Consider the following 20,841-nt stretch of genomic DNA (forward strand, 5'->3'; position numbering starts at 1 on the left):
AGGAGCACCCAACAGCACTTACCCTCCTCACCAGGGAACAACTGCCAGATGTTGACCCATCGAGCGGGTAGGTGAATACGGTAAATGTAGGTTGGCTAAAATGCCAGGAGAAGAGAAATTAAAAATGTTAAAAGCAATGCAGAGGGACTTAAACTCTATGCATCTGGCCACCGAGTTCTAGCTGCGTTTTGGACCCTCTGCAATATCAGGATTTCAGTCTTATTCATCCCCAGGTAGAGATAGCTAGCATAATCCAGTCTCGACAGAATGGAAGCCTGAACAATAACCTGCCTGATGGACGGATCGAAAAAAAACTGCAGCGGTTTGAGCCCCCCAATATACCAAAACCGGTCCCTGCCACTTTCTTAGTTGGACCTGGAAGCTAAGGGCCGAGTCAACCAAGACACCTAGATTTTTTACCACCTGTTTGGGGGTGGGTGCACAGCCCAGGGTAGCAGGCCGCCAGCATTCACTCCACAGCTAGAGTCTCTCCCTACCAGCAAAACCTCAGACTTGCTGGCATTGAGTTGGAGGCAGTTTGCAGTCATCCACTTAGCGATAGCTGCGATCATCAGAGAGAGCTACTTCCAGCTGTGTATCATCTGAATATGATACTGCAGTAAGCCCTCTTCTCCTAGCCACAGCTGCTAACGGTCGGACATACAAGTTGAAAAGCGTTGGGCTCAGAGTTGAACCCTGTGGCACACCTTGCTTAATAGTATGGATCATGGAGGCAAAAGGGGGGGGGGCGTTACCTGGAAGGTCCTCTCAGAGAGAAAAGAGACAAAGCAGTCCAGGGCAGAGCCCACAATGCCCGCCTCCTCCAACCATTGCAGCAGGATCTGGTGGGAAACCGTGTCAAACGCGGCACTTAAATCAGTGCTGAAGTGCGTCCCGCATCTAGTGCTACCCTCAGATGTTTGGTCACAGCTAGGAGAGCAGACTCAGTGATGTGACCCGGGCAAAAGCCATTCTGAGAGGGGTGTAGTATGTTATTATCTTACAAAAATCCTGTCAAGATGGAATTAATGTAGGCCTCAGAAACTTTGGATACCCACGGCAGGAGAGAATAGGATGAAAGTTCTCTGGTTTAGCTGTATCAAGGGTGTTTTTTTTTTGGTAGGTGGACAACCCTTGCTTGCTTCAAAGTCCTAGGGACAACTGCCATAGACAGGGACATGTTGATCACCTGCCCCAGAGGTGTAAGAAGCACAGGTAGCAATTTCATAAATTGATCAGGCTTAAGGGGGGGTCAGCAGGAGAGCTGGAATTAACCTTGCTACATAGCATGCACAGCTCATCCTGGGAGATCGTCGGGAAAGCAGCAAGAGACAGAGTAGGAAGGTGTCTAAACACAGGGTCAGGACACATTGCAGCTTGAGTAAAGGTCTTATAAATGTTTTCCACCTTCTTAACAAAGAAGGTGGCAAGAGCCTCACATTGCTCATCTAACGATGTCAAAGGCGCTGTAGATACCCCTTACAAACACAAGAAACCCCTGTACCCGGGACTTTAGTTAGCAATCATCTAACAGGCATGAGAACATCATATGTAGGAATCCTCAATCATAAGATTCAAAACGTACCCCCTCTCAATTCTATGGTTTGGTATATATTCTCTAATGCCCTACTAATGCTGATTCACTGTTTGTGACTACTAATGGGAAATTCCAGTGTGTGTTCAACTCAACATACCCTATGATGTCTGCCCTATTGGGACAATACATCCATCCACACACAAACCGTCAAACCCAAAAAAATGTGTGGCGGAGAGGAAGGCACCTCACGGGCGAACACCCTCGGGGAAATTGGCAGATGTTACCAATACTTTGCCCCTTTCTCATCATTGGTTGCCATTCCTTTTCCAAAAAACCATGGTGTCACAACACAAAACAAATTGTGAAACAAATAATGTGAAACAAAAGGTGCTGAACATGGAGCTCAGAGCATAGCTCCCTAACGTGACAAACACAATAGAGTGACAATAAAATCAACAGTCACACCAACCATACTACTTTATTATTGAATAAGGTATGCACTGCTGAATTAAAAAGGCTGGTAGCTTACTGCCGCATACCACTACCTGTAACCAACATGTTTCACTGCACAATACATTTTATGGCAGATTCATCAGGGTTAGCACTCTGTCACTGCACCAGCATTGGACATCTTTTAACCAGGAAACCTTAACCAGCCACGTCCACTCGTACCAGCTGGTCAGGCACCTCTCCACCCTACTGTCGATTGTGGTATCAATCGTACAGGTATCGTAACGGGACCTTACATTGGCTGTAGATACCCCTGCCAATTTAAGATCTTAAAGTATAGAAATGAAATGAAATGAAAATGGCACATATAAAGCGCATGGCTACCCTAAGGCCTCCCAGCGCTAAGAACCAAGCTTACAGGTGAACGCTTTAGATGGCTGGGAACAAGAACGTCTTTAACTGTCTGCGGAAAGATAAATGGTCTTCTTCCAAACGAATATGGTCAGGAAGAGCGTTCCACCTCCTGGAGGCAATGTAGGAGAATCGTCAGCCTCCACTTCTGGCCCTATAAATTCTGGGTACTATGGCCATGCGCTTATTTCCTGAACGTAGGACTCTACTGGAATGGTATGGGGAGATGATTGACTGTAAAATTGGTGGGTCTTTGGAGGCCATACTCTTGTGGGTGACACAGAGGGATTTAAACTGGATCCTCTCTGCAATAGGCAACCAGTGTATATAGATGCTCGAGCCGATTCTCTGCCAGGAGTAAGTAGAAGCAGTCTGGCTGCGCAGTTCTGAACTGTCTGGAGTCTCACTATTGTGGATCACGGAGAGCCCAAATAAAGGGCATTTGCGTAGTCCAAGCAAAAAAGAATTAGGGCTTGGACTAGCAGTTTCTTCGCATTAAAGGGCAGTAAAGGTAGAACTTTCCTGACCATTCTGAGTAGTCCGTAGCAGCATCCAGCTACCTTCTGGGCTTGCACCTTAATATTTAGCTTATTGTCCAGCCAGACTCCAAAACTTTTTATTTGATCTTTGGGCGTCAGTATGCTGCCCAGGCATTTAGGCCATAGGGAGGTGGAGCCAACTGGGAGAGGTTTACCCAGAAACATCAAGTCTGTTTTTGCTCTATTTAGTTGAAGAAAGGAGCGCTCCATCCAAGCTGACAGTTTTTCCAAACAGTTAGCTAGATTGTTTGGACTGTTTCCAGGTTGATGAAGGTATACTATCAATTGAGTATTGTCTGCGTATGCAATGATTTGTATGCCAAAGGGGTCAACAATTTTGGCAAATTGGCTCATGTAAATGTTAAAAATGGCGGGGCTCAAAGATGAGCCCTGTGGCACCCCACACCTCAATGGCATACTCTTGGAGATGGAGTTGTCCTCAAAGACCTGAAATGAGCGGCGATCTAGAAAAGACACCAACCACATTAGTTCAGTTCCCGATACCCCTGCCTCTCTAGTCCTGGAGATCAGCAGTTGATGGTTCATGGAACCAAGGAGAACGATTGCTGCTGAGCTTCCAGAATCCATGATTTTTCTGGCTTCCTCAACGACAACAATCAGAGCAGTCTCTCTGCCCTGATGGGGCCAAATCCTGTTTGCTGTGAGTGAAAACAGTCATTAACTTCTGAATAGATGGACAAAATGGAGTTTCCGTGTTTTTCTGCAATTTTCACGATCCCTGGAAGCAGTGAAATAGGGCGGTAGTTGGAAAACACTTCCAGGTCAGCTCCTGCCTTTTTAAGCAGTGCTCTCATCGTGGCTTGTTTGCATAAGGAGGGGACAATCCATGTTCTCAAAGACAGATTAATAAGATTTAAAATAGTGGGGGCAACTGTTTGAAAAACTTGGTTCAGAACAGTAGGTGGGGCCATGTCCCTCGGGGAACCCGATTTTAGTTTATTAAGGTAGATTTTAGGAGATTTAATATCCAGGGTTGGGTAGACCTCCAGTCTGGTCACTGGTGGGCTTCCCTTTTTCTCCAACTGGGGGTCAATTGAGGAGGTGGTAGCTGGAGGAAATGCTAGGTAAATAGATTGAATCTTTGTGTGAAAGAACTCTGCTATTTCATTGCTGTGTCCTAGAGTATCAACCACAGGTAATGCTGAAGGTGGTAGAGTGGTTAGTGCTTTAATAATCTTAAAAATTTCTTGCAGAGCGTTGGACGCTGAGGAGATTTTAATTTCGTTATACTTGGATTGTGCTTTGCTGATTTCTAATTTGTACACTTTTATGGCTTCTCTGTAAACGTGCTTCTTCTCATCTGAGAAATCTTTCCTCCACTGTCTCTCTGATTGTTTGCATTTTAATTTCAATTCTCTAAGACCGGGAGTATACCATGCTATACTCTTTAGGTCCTTTCTATTATTCCTAAACTTCTTGGGGACCACCACATCCAAGGAGGCTTCAATCCATTCATTAAACTCATGGTTCGCTGATTCTGGGTCTCCTTCTAATCCTGGTCGAGTGTTGTTAAGGATGGCTGCCCATAGCTCAACAGAAAGCCTGGACCAGTTGCGCCTAAGTTTCTTTAGTGAATCACTAGTCGGTGAGGATCAAGAAAAGGATATCAAGTAATGGTCACTCCAGGGTAATGGGGTGAGGTTATCGACTAATAAATTAGTGTTAATGAAAATAGGGTCAAGTAAATGACCTTTAATTTAAGATGGGTTGAACCATTCACTTTTAATTTAAGGGATAGAGCCCATAAGTTGTCAACCAGTTCCTCCACATTAGGTGAGGAGACATCATCAAAATGAAAAAAGTCTCCCAAAACCAAAAAAATGGACAGTGAGCTTACTAGATTGGCTATATTTTCAGGAAGATCAGTATTAAAATGTCCGATGGCTCCTGGGGGTCGGTAAATTAGGAAACCAGTGAAAGTGCAGGTGTGCGAAAAAACGATAGCGAAAGAAATACTTTCACAATCACAAATCGACCCCTCATTAATTGGGCAGCTATATCCCTATATATGATGGTGAGGCCCTCTCCTCTGCTAAGTATCCGATTTTGTCTTTGGATAGCATAGCCTGGTGGGAGTGCCTGGACCACCACTGGGTCTAACCAACTACTAAGCCAGGTTTCAGTCAGAAATACTAAATACGGGTTTTTTTCTTCTAAAATTAGCCTGATCTCTACAGCGTGTTTGGCCATTGATCGGCAGTTAAGCAGGCACATTTTATCATTTGAATTGGGTGGGTAGAAAAAATACTTTTGGTGGGGTTACTGCTGCTCCTGATCTTGTCCGCAAAGTCAGCTGCCCGTTCTGTCTGAATAGCCCTGTGATACATTTTCATGGCTGCCTGATAGCACCTCTTCAGGATTGGGTCATAGTCCCATCTCTATGCCCGCTCCAACCTTTTACATGCTTTAAGCTCAGTAGCGAGCTTGTCATTATACTAAGGACTAGATTTAGTATTACAGCACTTAGACCACTTAGCAGGAATAAGTGTGTCCAGAGGACAGAGGATCATCCAGCATGCTGAGTGTGTTCAAAGAGGGGAGGGCATGGAATTGGTCAATATTTAATTTGTGCCAGGGGCGCTTGAGAGAGAACTTCTGGAGCACCCTCTGGGAGGGCTCTACCCCGAGAGTGTCATGGGGATCAGATAGTGGTCAGAGAAGCACATTGGTATGGGGTGTTAACTGCGAGGGAAGGAAGGTTAGAGAAAACTGGGTCCAGCAAATGGCCAGCGGAGTGGGCATGACCATGGACCAGTTGGAGCATCTGACACGCTGCAAGTTCAGCTGAGAAATTACCCATTCTCAAGTCATGGGGGCTGTCTAGATGCAGGTTCAAATCAACAATAATGCTAGAATATCACAATCGCCCACACCTCCAACTGCAAAGGCAGCACAGGAGAAGGGAGCGCAACCACTGTCAGAGGGCTACCCTCATTGGGCTCAGGGAGGAAGAGGTCATAAGATATTACCGCCCAGGAGGGCGTCCATTGTGAGCTTGCTGCATCAGATCTCACCACAACTTCAGCTACCAACTGCCAGGGCCTGCAACATCCCACTGCAGGCCAGGCGCCTGGCAGTTTTAGACATGTTGGCCTCATTCTCCTTCCAGACCACCGCAGCATGAGTGGCAGGGGACTCCCAGGCATCGTTTTCTCCCTTCCTTTGTGTTATAATTTTATCATTATCTTTTGTCTTTTTCTTATTTATTCTTCTTTGTTGTATATAATATTATGTGGTATATTCCATGCCCGTTCTCTCTGTTTACTATTCTTTGTTCCAGTCGGAATGTAAAGAACCGTTTGAACTGTCCAGTCGTTATCTAATTGGAACCTGGTGGTTTAAGGTTGAGCTCTGGGACTTGTATTAAATATATACTAAATCTATTAATGTATCTCGTCATTTCTTCACTTCCGTCTATCCTAAATGCCATAATTCACCTCACACCACAGCACATCAATTTTCCAATCACCCAACAGCTGCAGCTAGAGCTAAAACAAGGCTTTTATGCAATTGCAGGCATCCCACATGTTCTTGGTGCCATGGCCGACGCATGTGCAACTGGTCCCTCCTGCTGCATCTGTCCATCTCTACCGTAGCAGCAAGCACTTGCGCTAAATAAATGTCCAGGCCATTTTGGACCATTGGGGGCTCTTCATGAATGTTATGGCTAAATCTCCTGGTCAACATTCCTTGCTGCATTGCCCTGCAGCATACCTTCATATTGAGGCCCTGAGATGGGACAAATGTCCAGCTATTCTGACAGATCGTTGGTGTACATTTATTTTAAATGTTGCTTACCTACAAGTAGACCATTGCCATATTGGCCAATTTGGAAGTGGTCGCTGATGATACTATCCTGTTAGTTACTGCCTGAGATGATCTGTACTGTTATAGCCACCCGTTGACATGGCAAAGTCTCAGATGTGCTTGTAAACTGACAGGGTTTGCATGTGCCCCCACTGAGGTGGGTGTTGGGCAGGACCCAGTGAAAGTCTTACAAGATATCTGTGCCTGCCTCTCTGGTGTCTCACACTACCCAGTTAACCCAGATTACATGGTCATGCCCATGATAACACCTGATACCTGTGATCAGCTCTAGAATATTATCATGGCTTCTGCTATCTACCCATATATGATGAATCAGTAAATGTCACTCAGATTGCTACTACAGCAGGCTGTAGGAGTGAGCGCTTCGAAACTCTACCTACCAAATGGTCGGTCAGGCAATAAGGCATGTGGCAGCTAAGACGCTCTTGCTGCTGACGCGTATCATTGAATGTATGGAGCATGTGCAAATCCAACAATAAGCAGTTCAGGCTGCCCTTCAATGTCAAATAAATGAGCAAACTGATGGGTGGACAGAATTAGCCAGAGAGCTCTGGTCACTGTGACCCTGATGCATACCCAGGTGTGAAAACCTTCCTTCAAGCAATGGAGCAGAGCCTCCAATCCATAAATGGCAACATTGATGCTCTAAACAACTGTTTTGATAACATGGCCATCAAAATATGTAAGAATGTGTCAAGGTTGGACACTACAGAACAGAAAATCTTCGATATTGAGAATGTCCTGAAAAAGAAGCCTGACATATGGATGGACATAGAGAAAGACCTTGCAGTAATCCAGGCAGAAATCAAGCCCTTGAAGCATCGCATAAAAATCGCCACATACTGGTAATTCTCGAAGCCTCAGATGCAGGCAGGATGTAAAACTTTGTGTAGAGCATGCCGACAACACTGTGTGCAAAGCAACAGTTGATGGACAGAATGCAGAACAATGTCATACATTCTCCCAGTACAGAGATCTGGGCCTAAATCCATCGTTTTTTTTGCACTCCACACCACCCCAGTTTAGACATGGACCTATGCAAATCAGCCTTGACCCTGTGCCTCATGGGAACAGTCCAGCCCGAACTGCCAAGCCATGTCTTCCCTGGGCCGAAATCAAGCATCCTAGGACCGGTTTCTGGCTATCAGTCGTCTTCAGCCAGGATAGCTTGACTCCAATGGTGTGGAGAGCACGGGACTCACATCTGAGCATACCCGTCCCACTCAGGGTGACAAATGCAAAAACAACAGTTGATGGACAGAATGCAGAACAATGTCATACATTCACCCCAGTACAGAGATCTGGGCCTAAATCCATCATTTTTTTGCACTCCACACCACCCCAGTTCAGACACGGCCCTATGCAAATCAGCTTTGACCCAGTGCCTCATGGGAACAGTCCAGCCCGAACTGCCAAGCCATGTCTTCCCTGGACCAGAATCACGCATCCTAGGACCGGTTTCTGGCTATCAGCCCATCATCAGCCAAGATAGCTTGACTCCAGTGGTGTGGCGAGCACGGAACTCACGTCTGAGCATACCCGTCCCACTCGGGGTGACAAATGCAAAAACAACAGTTGATGGACAGAATGCAGAACAATGTCATACATTCACCCCAGTACAGAGATCTGGGCCTAAATCCATAGTTTTTTGGCACTCCACACCACCCCAGTTCAGACATGGCCCTATGCAAATCAGCTTTGACCCAGTGCCTCATGGGAACAGTCTTCCCTGGACCAGAATCACGCATCCTAGGACCGGTTTCTGGCTATCAGCCCATCATCAGCCAAGATAGCTTGACTCCAGTGGTGTGGCGAGCACGGAACTCACGTCTGAGCATACCCGTCCCACTCGGGGTGACAAATGCAAAAACAACAGTTGATGGACAGAATGCAGAACAATGTCATACATTCACCCCAGTACAGAGATCTGGGCCTAAATCCATAGTTTTTTGGCACTCCACACCACCCCAGTTCAGACATGGCCCTATGCAAATCAGCTTTGACCCAGTGCCTCATGGGAACAGTCCAGCCCGAACTGCCAAGCCATGTCTTCCCTGGACCAGAATCAAGCATCCTAGGACCGGTTTCTGGCTATCAGCCGTCATCAGCCAGGATAGCTTGACTCCAGTGGTGTGGCGAGCACGGAACTCACGTCTGAGCATACCCGTCCCACTCAGGGTGACAAATGCAAAAACAACAGTTGATGGACAGAATGCAGAACAATGTCGTACATTCACCCCAGTACAGAGATCTGGGCCTAAATCCATCGTTTGTTTGCACTCCACACCACCCCAGTTCAGATATGGCCTTATGCAAATCAGCCTTGACCCTGTGCCTCACGGGAACAGTCCAGCCTGAACTGCCAAGCCATGTCTTCCACGGACCGGAATCAAGCCATCCTAGGACCGGTTTCTGGGTATCAGCCATCATCAGCCAGGATAGCTTGACTCCAGTGGTGTGGAGAGCACGGGACTCACGTCTGAGCATACCCGTCTCACTCGGGGTGACAAATGCAAAAACAACGGTTGATGGACAGAATGCAGAACAATGTCGTACATTCACCCCAGTACAGAGATCTGGGCCTAAATCCATCGTTTGTTTGCACTCCACACCACCCCAGTTCAGATATGGCCTTATGCAAATCAGCCTTGACCCTGTGCCTCACGGGAACAGTCCAGCCTGAACTGCCAAGCCATGTCTTCCACGGACCGGAATCAAGCCATCCTAGGACCGGTTTCTGGGTATCAGCCATCATCAGCCAGGATAGCTTGACTCCAGTGGTGTGGAGAGCACGGGACTCACGTCTGAGCATACCCGTCCCACTCGGGGTGACAAATGCAAAAACAACGGTTGATGGACAGAATGCAGAACAATGTCATAGATTCACCCCAGTACAGAGATCTGGGCCTAAATCCATCGTTTTTTTGCACTCCACACCACCCCAGTTCAGACATGGCCCTATGCAAATCAGCCTTGACCCTGTGCCTCATGGGAACAGTCCAGCCCGAACTGCTAAGCCATGTCTTCCCTTGACCGGAATCAAGCATCCTGGGACCGGCTTCTGGCTATCAGCCGTCATCAGCCAGGATAGCTTGACTCCAGTGGTGTGGAGAGCAAGGGACACACGTCAGATCATACCCGTCCCACTCGGGGTGACAAATGCAAAAACAACAGTTGATGGACAGAATGCCGAACAATGTCATACATTCACCCCAGTGCAGAGATCTGGGCCTAAATCCATCGTTTTTTGCACTCCACACCACCCCAGTTCAGACATGGCCCTATGCAAATCAGCCTTGACCCAGTGCCTCATGGGAACAGTCCAGCCCGAACTGCCAAGCCATGTCTTCCCTGGACCGGAATCAAGCATCCTAGGATCGGTTTCTGGCTATCAGCCATCATCAGCCAGGATAGCTTGACTCCAGTGGTGTGGAGAACATGGGACTCACATCTGAGCATACCCGTCCCACTCGGGGTGACAAATGCAAAAACAACAGTTGATGGACAGAATGCAGAACAATGTCATACATTCACCCCAGTACAGAGATCTGGGCCTCAATCCATCATTTTTTGCACTACACACCACCCAAGTTCAGACATGGTCCTATGCAAATCAGCCTTGACCCTGTGCCTCATGGGAACAGTCCAGCCCGAACTGCCAAGCCATGTCTTCCCTGGACCAGAATCAAGCATCCTAGGACCGGTTTCTGGCTATCAGTCGTCATCAGCCAGGATAGCTTGACTCCAGTGGTGTGGAGAGCACGGGACTCACGTCTGAGCATACCCATCCCACTCGGGGTGACAAATGCAAAAACAACAGTTGATGGACAGAATGCAGAACAATGTCATACATGCACCCCAGTACCGAGATCTGGGCCTACATCCATCGTTTTTTGCACTGCATACCACCCCAGTTCAGACTTGGCCCTATGCAAATCACCCCTGACCCTGTGCCTCATGGGAACAGTCCAGCCCGAACTGCCAAGCCATGTCTTCCCTGGACCAGAATCAAGCATCCTAGGACCGGTTTCTGGCTATCAGCCGTCATCAGCCAGGACAGCTTGACTCCAGTGGTGTGGAGAGCACGGGACTCACATCTGAGCATAGCCGTCCCACTCGGGGTGACAAATGCAAAAACAACAGTTGATGGACAGAATGCAGAACAATGTCATACATTCACCTGAGTACAGAGATCTGGGCCTAAATCCATAATTTTTTTGCACTCCACACCACCCTAGTTCAGACATGGCCCTATGCAAATCAGCCTTGACCCTGTGCCTCATGGGAACAGTCCAGCCCGAACTGCGTCTGAGCACGGGACTCACGTCTGAGCATACCCGTCCCACTCGGGGTGACAAGTGCAAAAACAACAGTTGATGGACAGAATGCAGAACAATGTCATACATTCACCCCAGATACAAAAACTGTGTGCAGCTGCTGGTCGTGGAACAAGCACATCACTCACTGAAGTCTTAGAGTCTGTTTATGAGTTTGGCTGTCCACGCACCAAAGAACCCTGTTTGCCACTGCTATGACGGCGGCTGTCCCACCGCTGTATCACGAGTTGTGCATGTAGAAACGCGATGGCCTGCACGGTGGTTCAGCCTGTGATTTTGCACCGGCCTTGCGGTTGTCAAAAGCGTATAATGAGTACTTTGTGGCCTCAGTGGTCCCACAGTAGTGATGAGCTTTTTGCGGTTCAGAAACATCAGTCAAATGTGTGGTACAAGACACACACACAAACATTACCCTTGGATGTATTTGCTACTGCTTCTATGTTGTCCCTTTAGGTGACATTGGCTTTTGATGTGGAATATGTGTGTAAGTCAAGTACTGCTTTGTGGCTATGAAGGTGGGTTTTGATTATGGGGACACATCCATACTGGTGGTTTGTTTGGACTGGGGGCAGGATATGTCTATTGTGCTTGGGGCTTAGTGACTGGGGCATTTTGTTCTGGTTTATGTTTAAAATGGCTCATGGTAGGTGTGTTAATTTCATTCTAACATAGTGGTGTGTGGTGTAATGTTGTGGTGTTCGATTCTTGACGTTCAATGTGGACCTAGCTTAGTGGTGTGTTAGTTGTGGATTTATGTGTGTGAAACATTTCAAGTTGAAATGTTGTGACTGTGGTGGTGTTGATGGGCTCTTGCTGCAGCCAACACTTTTACATTTTATAAGTAACTGACATGTTCGTTTGTGTAAGGTGTGTTGTGGCTATGTTTGGGACTGTTGAGATACAATCACATGCAGGACCCCTGTTTATAGGGGTGTTATTTGTTCAGTGTTTTACTATTCAGACCTTTTAAGATTCAAAACTAGACCAGCTGACTACACGTGTAGATGACGACTGGAAGAAGATATCCCTAACTCGTCTCTAAAAGACACACAGAGAAACTTAAGTCAACCATTTCTGGTAGAGAAAACTACATTTGTGATTAAAAGTCTTACAGCTGGTACGACCCCAGATATAGCATCACAAAAAAAGAATAAAATACATATTTTTACTTTCAATAAAAGGCAACAGTTTAAGTTAATTGAACAATTATCCATAACATCTCAAACTTCTAAACTGTTGCAGGTAGGTAATATACCCTTCCTTACAAATTATTGCTTGCCCTGGGAAGAGTCAGATAAGCCAATAAGGTAAAAAGTGCGATTGCTTACTTCTAACCTGCCTAAAAAGACATCTTTCTTTGCTGCCTAAATTAAGGGTGTCCAACATAGGTCCTAGTGCGCCAGACTCTTGTCTGTATTTCAAGGTAACCAGTCACTATCTAAATGATTACTATTTAGATTCATTGCACCTTTATCTTATGTGAATACTCTAAAATTCTGGCATGGATCCAGCCATGCAGGACACATTTTAGACACTCTTGATGTAAATGAAGATGGTGAGAAACCAGAACTTTAAACAACCATCTGTGTGAGACAGAGGTGATTACTTAGCCAGTAAAAATAATTTCTTACCACTAGCTCCACTTGTACTGTTTGAAAGGTTGGCTCCAAGTTGTGTCCAGCAGCGAAGATTCGATAAAGCACTGTTGGGAGGAAGAAGATAACATACTAATTGTATAATGTAAGCAAAATGACTTGTGAGGGTGTGAAATAAAGGTGATGGTCTATCAAGCAGTGCATGTAACTAAACAGTGAAAAATATATTGTTTTACCTCTAGATCCAGGAGTGTAGATTGTTTTGTCAGTCTGGATGAAGATGTACCCAGTGTTCATAGACACAAGCACCTCCTTCTCCAGTTTAATTTGATTCATAGTAGCCTCAACGTACACATACTGGTTGATTTTCACATCCTTATTCATCTGGGCTGCAGGAATCTTGAAATTTAAAAATATCGTAATTGGTGTCAGTAATAATGTCGTCTTGTGACCCCCATTACCGAGAAAAATACATAGAATGTTTCTCATTTGATGTTACAATTTAAAAAGGACACTATTAATCTTTCTCGACGATGTAATGTAATTTGATCCAAATTACACTAATGCTAATTACAGTCCTCAGAGAACTTCTGAATATCATGAATGTGGTTCTTTAACAAAAGAGGGTAGAACAAAGCGCACCCGAGGTCCCTACCTCAAAACGTCCCCCTCCTTTCAGGCCCCCCTGTCCGATTTCTGAAATGAGGGAACTGGCGGATTTTTTCACAGCATTTGCTTTTCATATATGCTATTTTACGTTTCTCCTGTCAGAGATTTCAGTCCCCCAGTTTCTCTCTTTAAGGTGAAGGTCAAGAGTCCCGTGATGTGTGATGTTATTTCCAAGAGGTCGATCCACACATAAATTGTCTTTAGTGCAATGATAATTCTGCCCAAACTACTATACCTGTTCGTTAACATACCCCTCATACTCACTCAGGCCTTCTTCCATAAACTACGCTCGCTCCTTATCACACACACCTGGGCTGGAAAACAACCCCGCATTTCCTGGGAGGTGCTGACACTGCCACTCGAGCAGGGGGAACTAGACATTGAACTCTTTCCGCTAAGCGCACTGGCACAACACTTGCACTTTTGGCCGCATCTTTCCCATTTCAGCCTCATGTTGCGACTAAAAATGACGCTGTTTCACCTGACCCATTACCAGCAGCAATTTACTCTGCACACAAAAGGCCGAGAGAAGAAATGAACACAGTGGAGACGATGCTCTGGTGTGGGAGGGTCTCCGACCCCGCGCAAAATTGCCATTCCCATTGCTGTATGCCCCATCAATACAGCTTGCACACCACCACAGTATTCTTGTTATGCAAGACACTAGCGCTATTCAACGTGCATATCAGATAGGACTAGCCATGTTTAACGACCTCTATCCGGACAATACATTCTCGGGGAGAACCCGTACAGTTCCTCGAGCGCCCTTCCTGGAATTGTTCCTATATTATCTATTAAGAGCCCACTGCAGCCGACTCCACCCCACCTTTCCATCTGTGACAGCGCCGCTAGACGCATTAGAAAACATTCTAACTCAGCTGTCACCCAAGAAACTCATTACTGGTATATACAACACGACACAGCCCACCTCGCCGGTCACGACATCCTCTGCGTTGGAACCCTGGAGTGGAGATCTAATGCCAGCCCCCCACTGAGAAGCAATGGATGTACTGCTGCGCCCAGCTCCGCTGCCTCTCACCCAACTACAAACTCCGGCTCCTTCTTTTTAAATACACAGGTTATACCGCACGTCCATACAACTGCACAAAATGGGACTGAGACCGGATGATACATGTTGGAGATGCACGGCAGCACAGGCCTCCTTCCTCCACTTAGCATCATCATCAAAGCTTTATTCGAGGATTATACTCATAAAAGCACAAACATACATTTAAAATACATCATTTAAAAGATTAATTTCGAATTATACAAAATTTTAAAACAATTGTGCAGACATAATCAATAAGACATTTTGATGTATAATTACCCAGAACCCACAAAAAATACCCCGATCAATTTGCATTAGTAGAAATTGCCCTCCGTCTAATGGACCATGCCCACCCCAAGTACTTTGCTGTTGCTAGGGCAACAGGCATATCGGTGGAGGTACAAAGTATTCGTAGTGCCTCAAGGGTCCCTAAATTTCTACAGACAGGGGCTAACCACACTTTTCTCGGGGTGATATAAGCTATGCACATAAATAAAAAGTGACCTATGCTTTCGTCTGCTGCACCACAGACTGGGCAGCAGGAGGTGGTGGAGCTCCTCCACCTAGCCGTCAATGATCTCAGAGGAAGGGCACCTGATCTTAGCTGGAAGAAAAGCTTCCTATCCCCTGGGCTAGTAATACTGTCCCAATATGGTTCCAATGCAGGATATTGTTTAACTTCGAGAAAGCGCCCCGTCATGGTGTCAGATCTCGTTTTGTTCCAGAGTCTTCCAGCTACCCAGTCCCAATATAGGCTTTTAATCGTATTTTTACTAGGGAAGGGTTCCACAGATGGATTGTCCCATAGATTTGAGAGGCCAAGATCGCCTAAGGCAGTCCTGAGATTTTTTAGCCAAACTATCTTATGGAAAGTATCAGCTTTAATTATGGCCAAGAACCCATCTGCATAGTGCCGGATCTCCGGGGTAGTCCAGAGGCGTCTCCAATAAAGAATCGGGCGCAACCTCGCTTGGTCGCTAACTAGTCTTCTCCCTAAATCAAGACCAAGTGGGATTAGTGGTGTACTCTGTGGGAGTCCTGTGATTCCCCTAAAAAACCTATTCTCGGATAACTGCAAAGGGAGGAGCTTCCCAAATCCCCACAACTCTGCCCCATAAAGGGCAGACCCAAGAGCCTTGGCGTCGTATACAGCCAAGACGGGTTTTATTGGCTTGGTCTTCGACTTTTTGTGTTCCGCCCGAAGTGCCCCCGAGATCTGATGGTGCCTCAGAACCGCCTTTTCTATGTGTTGGGACCATCTTTAGTCGTTTGCTATTAGTATCCCAAGATAGGTAAATACACTGATCACCTCAAGCTGACAGTTATTCAGGAATATTTTCTGCCGGGGTCTACGTTTTGATGTAAAGGCCATCAGCTTGGTCTTACCCACGTTGACTTCTAGGCCATGCTCCCCACAAAAGAGATCGAAAATATTCAAAGCTCGCTGCAGGCCGGCCGGGGTTTTGGATAGAATTAGCGTATCGTCGGCGAACATCAGGATCGGAACCCTGAGGCCCGCCAACAAAGGCGCATCTACACTGGCGTCCAGCATCCGAGCCACTATCCCATTAATAAATAGGGAAAAGAGCAGTGGAGCCATTGCGCACCCTTGCCGCACTCCACGCTCAATAGGGAAGTCAGCAGATGATTCGCCATTCAAGCCCCATTGGACTTTGGCGAAATTACACTCATGCAACCTCATTATCAGGGTAGGTAGCTCAGCCGGAAGACCTATTTCGCTCAGAACTGCCCAGAGCTTTCTCCTTGGGACCAGGTCGAAGGCAGCCCGCGGGTCAACAAAAGCAACATACAGGCTGCCCTCGCCAAGCACCACCGTCCCCCACTGCAGCAGAGCCAAGCGAAACACCTGGTCGACTGTACTTGTAGCCCGCCGAAAGCCAGCCTGATAAGGGGACAGGGCATTGTTCTCGTCAACCCAATCCATTAATTTGTTTACCACCATCCTCCCTACCACTTTTTGGACAGTGGCGATCAAGCTTATCGGCCTGTAATTAACCGGGAGAGACCGATCCCCTTTTTTATATATGGGTATGATGGTTGCTCCCTTCCATAGTTCAGGGACAGCCGTTCCCTTTGCTATAGCATTTCCCAGAAGAAATACATATCTGGCCCACCTTGCCTTGTCGTTTGTAAAGACATCAGAGGGTACACCATCTAAACCCGGGGCCCTTCCCCCGGGGGCAGTGCATATTGCGACTTCGGTTTCTTTAAGGGTAAATAAATTCCCAGTGGGGAATACAGCTGAAATTGCTTCCACATCCTTGAACTCTGCAGTCTCGGCATATTGGGGTTTGAAATAATCCACCCAGGCACCCTCGGCGACATTATTATCGGGTTTGTCTGGAGTTCCACCTCTACCCCACTTGACAATATTCCAGAATAACCTGGAGTCCTTAGCCCCCGAAGCCTCCTTTAGTTCAACCCAATGCTTTTCGTCCCATGTTTTTTTTGCTAGGAATATGCTAACCTTGTAGTGCTTCCTGGTGCCACTAATCGCTACCCTATCCCTGCTCCTAATTGCTCTGCCCAAACTTAACCTGGCTTCCCTGCACTGGTGGTTAAACCACCTAGCTGGTTTGGGTGGTTGTTTCCTGTTTGTCTTGCGAGGCCTCAGGAAGTGCGGTTTTAGGAGGGAGAAAAGCTTGTCATGTATGTCAGTTATTTCCCTAGACCCAGGGATTACTGGGTTTGCATCCTCCATGGCGGTGATTGCAATATCTACCTTAGAATTTATAAATGCCATAGATTCTGCATTAGTGTAGGAGAGTAGGGTCTGCTATCCTATGGTCACCCCAAATTTTTGCTTTTTGCTTCACTGGTTTTTCGAATACTGAGGCTGTGGGCCTGCTGATCAGACCCCCAGCCTTCTGTTCTCTCACTAAATTAATGATACATGTGCTATAGGCACATACCACAATTGGAAATGGACTCCTTGTCAGCCCCTGTATAAAGCACTATAGGTGCCCAGGGCATAGGAGCCACCAAGGCCTACCAGGGGCTGCAGCATATCTTTTGCCACCCCTGGCTGGTTCTTAAATTGACACAACTGGCTGATCACTCAGCTGGGGTAAGGTGGTGTAATCACCCCTTACTTAGATATAGTATACCTATATCTAAACCTAGATCTGGACACATATAAACCTGTGAGCCACTCCTATGGAAGGCCTCATCAATCCTGGAGGCAGAGTGCGTGGTTTAATGTGAGATGGAGCTCTAGCATGAGCTGAGCCTGTCTGCAGCCATCGGGAACAACTCCCTAAGCTGTTTCAGGATAATGCCATACCATATACTCTTAAGTGCCTTATAATCCTCGCGGTTATATAGCAACTTTGGTTTGGCTTTATCAAAACATGTTGTGTAAGGTGTCATACGATTTGGAATACTATCCCCTCACCAGTTCTGGTGACGGGGATAGCATTCCACCCCTCTAGAGGGAGAAGACATGTTACTTTACTGAAATGCGGTTAATTTTTAAAAGAGCCTCAGATCCCCAAGATGGATGCTTCTGCCACAGACACAGGTCTGACCCCCTGCAGCTGACGGAAACTCAGCCAAGGGGGCCTGGACAAAGGGTTTCCTGTCGCAGGGAGGTGCTACACCTCCCCAGACAGGAGATAGTGGATTGTAGCAGGGAGGTTTGAAAGAAACCAGACAGTGCTGAGGGCGCACAAGGCTGCCCCTTGCATAATCCCGCTAAACCGGTTCTGGGGCACTCCAGCCCTCGTGCCAGCGCGGCCTGGATCAAAGGAAGGGGGTGTATCCACCCACTTCCTGGGTCCCACCCAAAGGAGGGGACCTAGCAGGTAATCCAGCCCCCTAGATTGGTATAAGAATGGGAGCAGTGCCAATGCACTTCAGATTATCCTGATGAAACATAAGAAACGAAACTCTGGACCCTTCGACATCCTACTCGACGAAGAAGACTGAAGAATCTCCCTTGTGGTCAAGGAGTGACCACCCTGTGCAAACAGGCACCATCCAGCTATCGACGTCTGCTTTGTTGCAGTTCCCGCCGGAACTCGAGCAACAGAGATTGACGAGATCAAGCGTGCCTGCCTTCTAACAGCCCGATCCACAGTCCCTGCAGAGCTGAGACCCGTGGAGGCGACCGGAAGCGTGGGGCACGCCATCTTGGAAAGACCACGAGACGCTGACCGTGCAGCCCACGAGTGACCCTCGAAGCTGTACACCGGGGTTTGAGAAGCCCCAACCCTGAGCCACTCTTGCACCGAAGTTCGACGAGTGCTGCGTGGGGCCCTTCTGCTTCTTTTGGCTCAACGCGTTGGCCCGGTCACTTGCCAGCCGGCTAGTGGCCCCTGTGCCGACGAAACTTGAAAATCGACTTGTGATTCTGGTTGCTCCAGATTTGCACCAGCTCCCCTGAAAAGGAGCCCCCACTCTGACCCTCCTGGTTCAAGTGAGAAGCAATCTCCCGGTTCCGCGTGGATTGCTTTTGCCAAGTGTTGTTTGCTCCAATCTTGAAGCCGACAGCGCCGACGGCGAGAGCCTGCATGGGACAGATCGTGACCCGCTCCTGGACGTCGCAGATGCCCCAGAGCCCACGTGACAGCAGAGAGAAGCTTCTCGACAACCACCTGATTGCGCCCGACATTGCCTAGCTCCGTCCTGGTTCCACCCTGGTCACTGCTGAGTGACCCAGACTCTGTCCCCTCTGCTTTCAGGTACTTTTCGACTTGAGTCCACCCTTGGACTCCACCGGACACTTCTCTTTCACCCTGCCTGCAGCCCTTTCAGCTTCAAGCACCAAGAGCCTGCGTGACGACACCCGACTCAACTTCGACCCTGTGCACCCACTTCCTGTGGGTGAGGTAACATTGCAACGCCGGTGTTCCCACACTGGTACACACCTCTAGGGTCTGTGTCTTAAGTTTTGTTCCTCTAGGTTCAGCGGAAGTGTCCTTAAACTTTAACTTTGTAACTTTTACGCACCATTGGTTAACATTGATGCATGCGTGCACTTTCTGCACTGCACCCGAATCCCGCGGGCTTTTCCCGACTTCAGCATTGCTTGTCCCGACTGCTCCCAGCGATTCCCTAGGCCCTAGGCCTAACCACTGATCGATTGGTATCTCTTATACCATTTTTTTAGTATATGGTCTGAGTGGCCCCTCGCCCTCATCCATATTTGTGCAACTTTGTATGTTATACTGTGCTTTTGATTTAACGCTTGTGCCCCTTTATTCATAAAGAATACTGGGGATTGTTTTTAGTAATAAATACATATATTTTTATAATATATACTTGTGTGGTGTCCTTTCATTTGATATTACAGGATTGTATGTGGTAAAACAGCTCGCTTAACACGACCTCTTAAGTTAAGCCTTTAGGCTGCTTAGTCCATGCTACCCCTAGGATAGCTTGTCTAATAAGGTTGACTTACAACCAGACACCATAAGGGATTGTTTGGTCTGATAACAGGTGGTTCCAGAATTGGAAACATCACCTATCAGGCCAAATTTTCACAATTAGCCAATACACTCGGCCATTTAAGTCTGCGCATGTCGTTGGCCATAATAGGCAGTGGGCCATCAGTCGATGAAGAATTCCCTGATTTGACCAACCACCAACTGTGGGTCACACAGAGATGATTATGATCACTCTCCAGTCTGCCCTCAATTTCCATGTCGCATACCAACTGCCACAAGTTTAGGCTACAAAGGACATAATCTATCCGGCTTTGGTAACGACCATTGTCGAATGTGCAGGCGCCTTCCCTATCGCTCATCGTTCTCCCATTTAGGGCTCTTAGTCCTTGTTCCAAGCAAATGGCATTCAGTTGTAGTATATCTTTCATCCATCGCTTGACCGGGGCCAGATTTAAAATAGGGACGCCCCACTGCATGTCTCCCTCTTGCCCCAAGGGAACATCGGAGCTATCCAATGGTTCAAAAGTCCTATTTAAGTCACCAGCTACTACAACTTTATTTCCCAAGGACTGCATTTCCAAAAAAGTGTACAGAGCCTCTAAAATGGGCGAATTCCCTATAGTACTGCCCCTAGCATAGATGTTATAAATGTCTATCCCTCCCCAGTGTTCTGATGCTATTCTTACCATTTGGATATCCTTGCAACCCAAATCCACCACTTTGATTGTTGCATGTAGGCTTTGCCGTATCCAAATTGTAAGACCTCCCATCGGTCGGCCCCTGCCGCCTCTACTAGCTGGGATTGCAAAATTTAGATAGCCAGGGAGAAATATGGGATCGCAGGCCCATGTCTCTTGGAATAGACATACATCAAAACCATTGATGAAGTCTATCCAGTTTTGGGATTCCAGCTTGCTACTCAACCCCGCGATGTTCCATGAAACCATCTTCTCTGAACAGGGACCTTCTATGAGGGCTGCTCTTGCAGACACCCCGGA

General features: G+C 47.1%; 1 protein-coding gene across 1 annotated transcript in view; it reads right to left on the bottom strand.

Moving 5' to 3' along the window:
• The window catches only part of LOC144764150 (complement C3-like), a 604,987-nt gene that overhangs the window by 531,304 nt on the left and 52,842 nt on the right, over positions 1-20,841 (bottom strand). The window contains exons 3-4 of the mRNA XM_078650287.1: positions 12,955-13,117; positions 12,755-12,825 (exon numbers count right to left, since the gene is read on the bottom strand). Coding sequence (XP_078506413.1) covers positions 12,755-12,825; positions 12,955-13,117 — 234 coding nt within the window. The remainder of the gene's footprint in view (positions 1-12,754; positions 12,826-12,954; positions 13,118-20,841) is intronic.

The sequence above is a fragment of the Lissotriton helveticus genome, chromosome 1_1 (genome assembly GCF_964261635.1).
Source record: "Lissotriton helveticus chromosome 1_1, aLisHel1.1, whole genome shotgun sequence".
Classification (NCBI taxonomy): domain Eukaryota; kingdom Metazoa; phylum Chordata; class Amphibia; order Caudata; family Salamandridae; genus Lissotriton; species Lissotriton helveticus.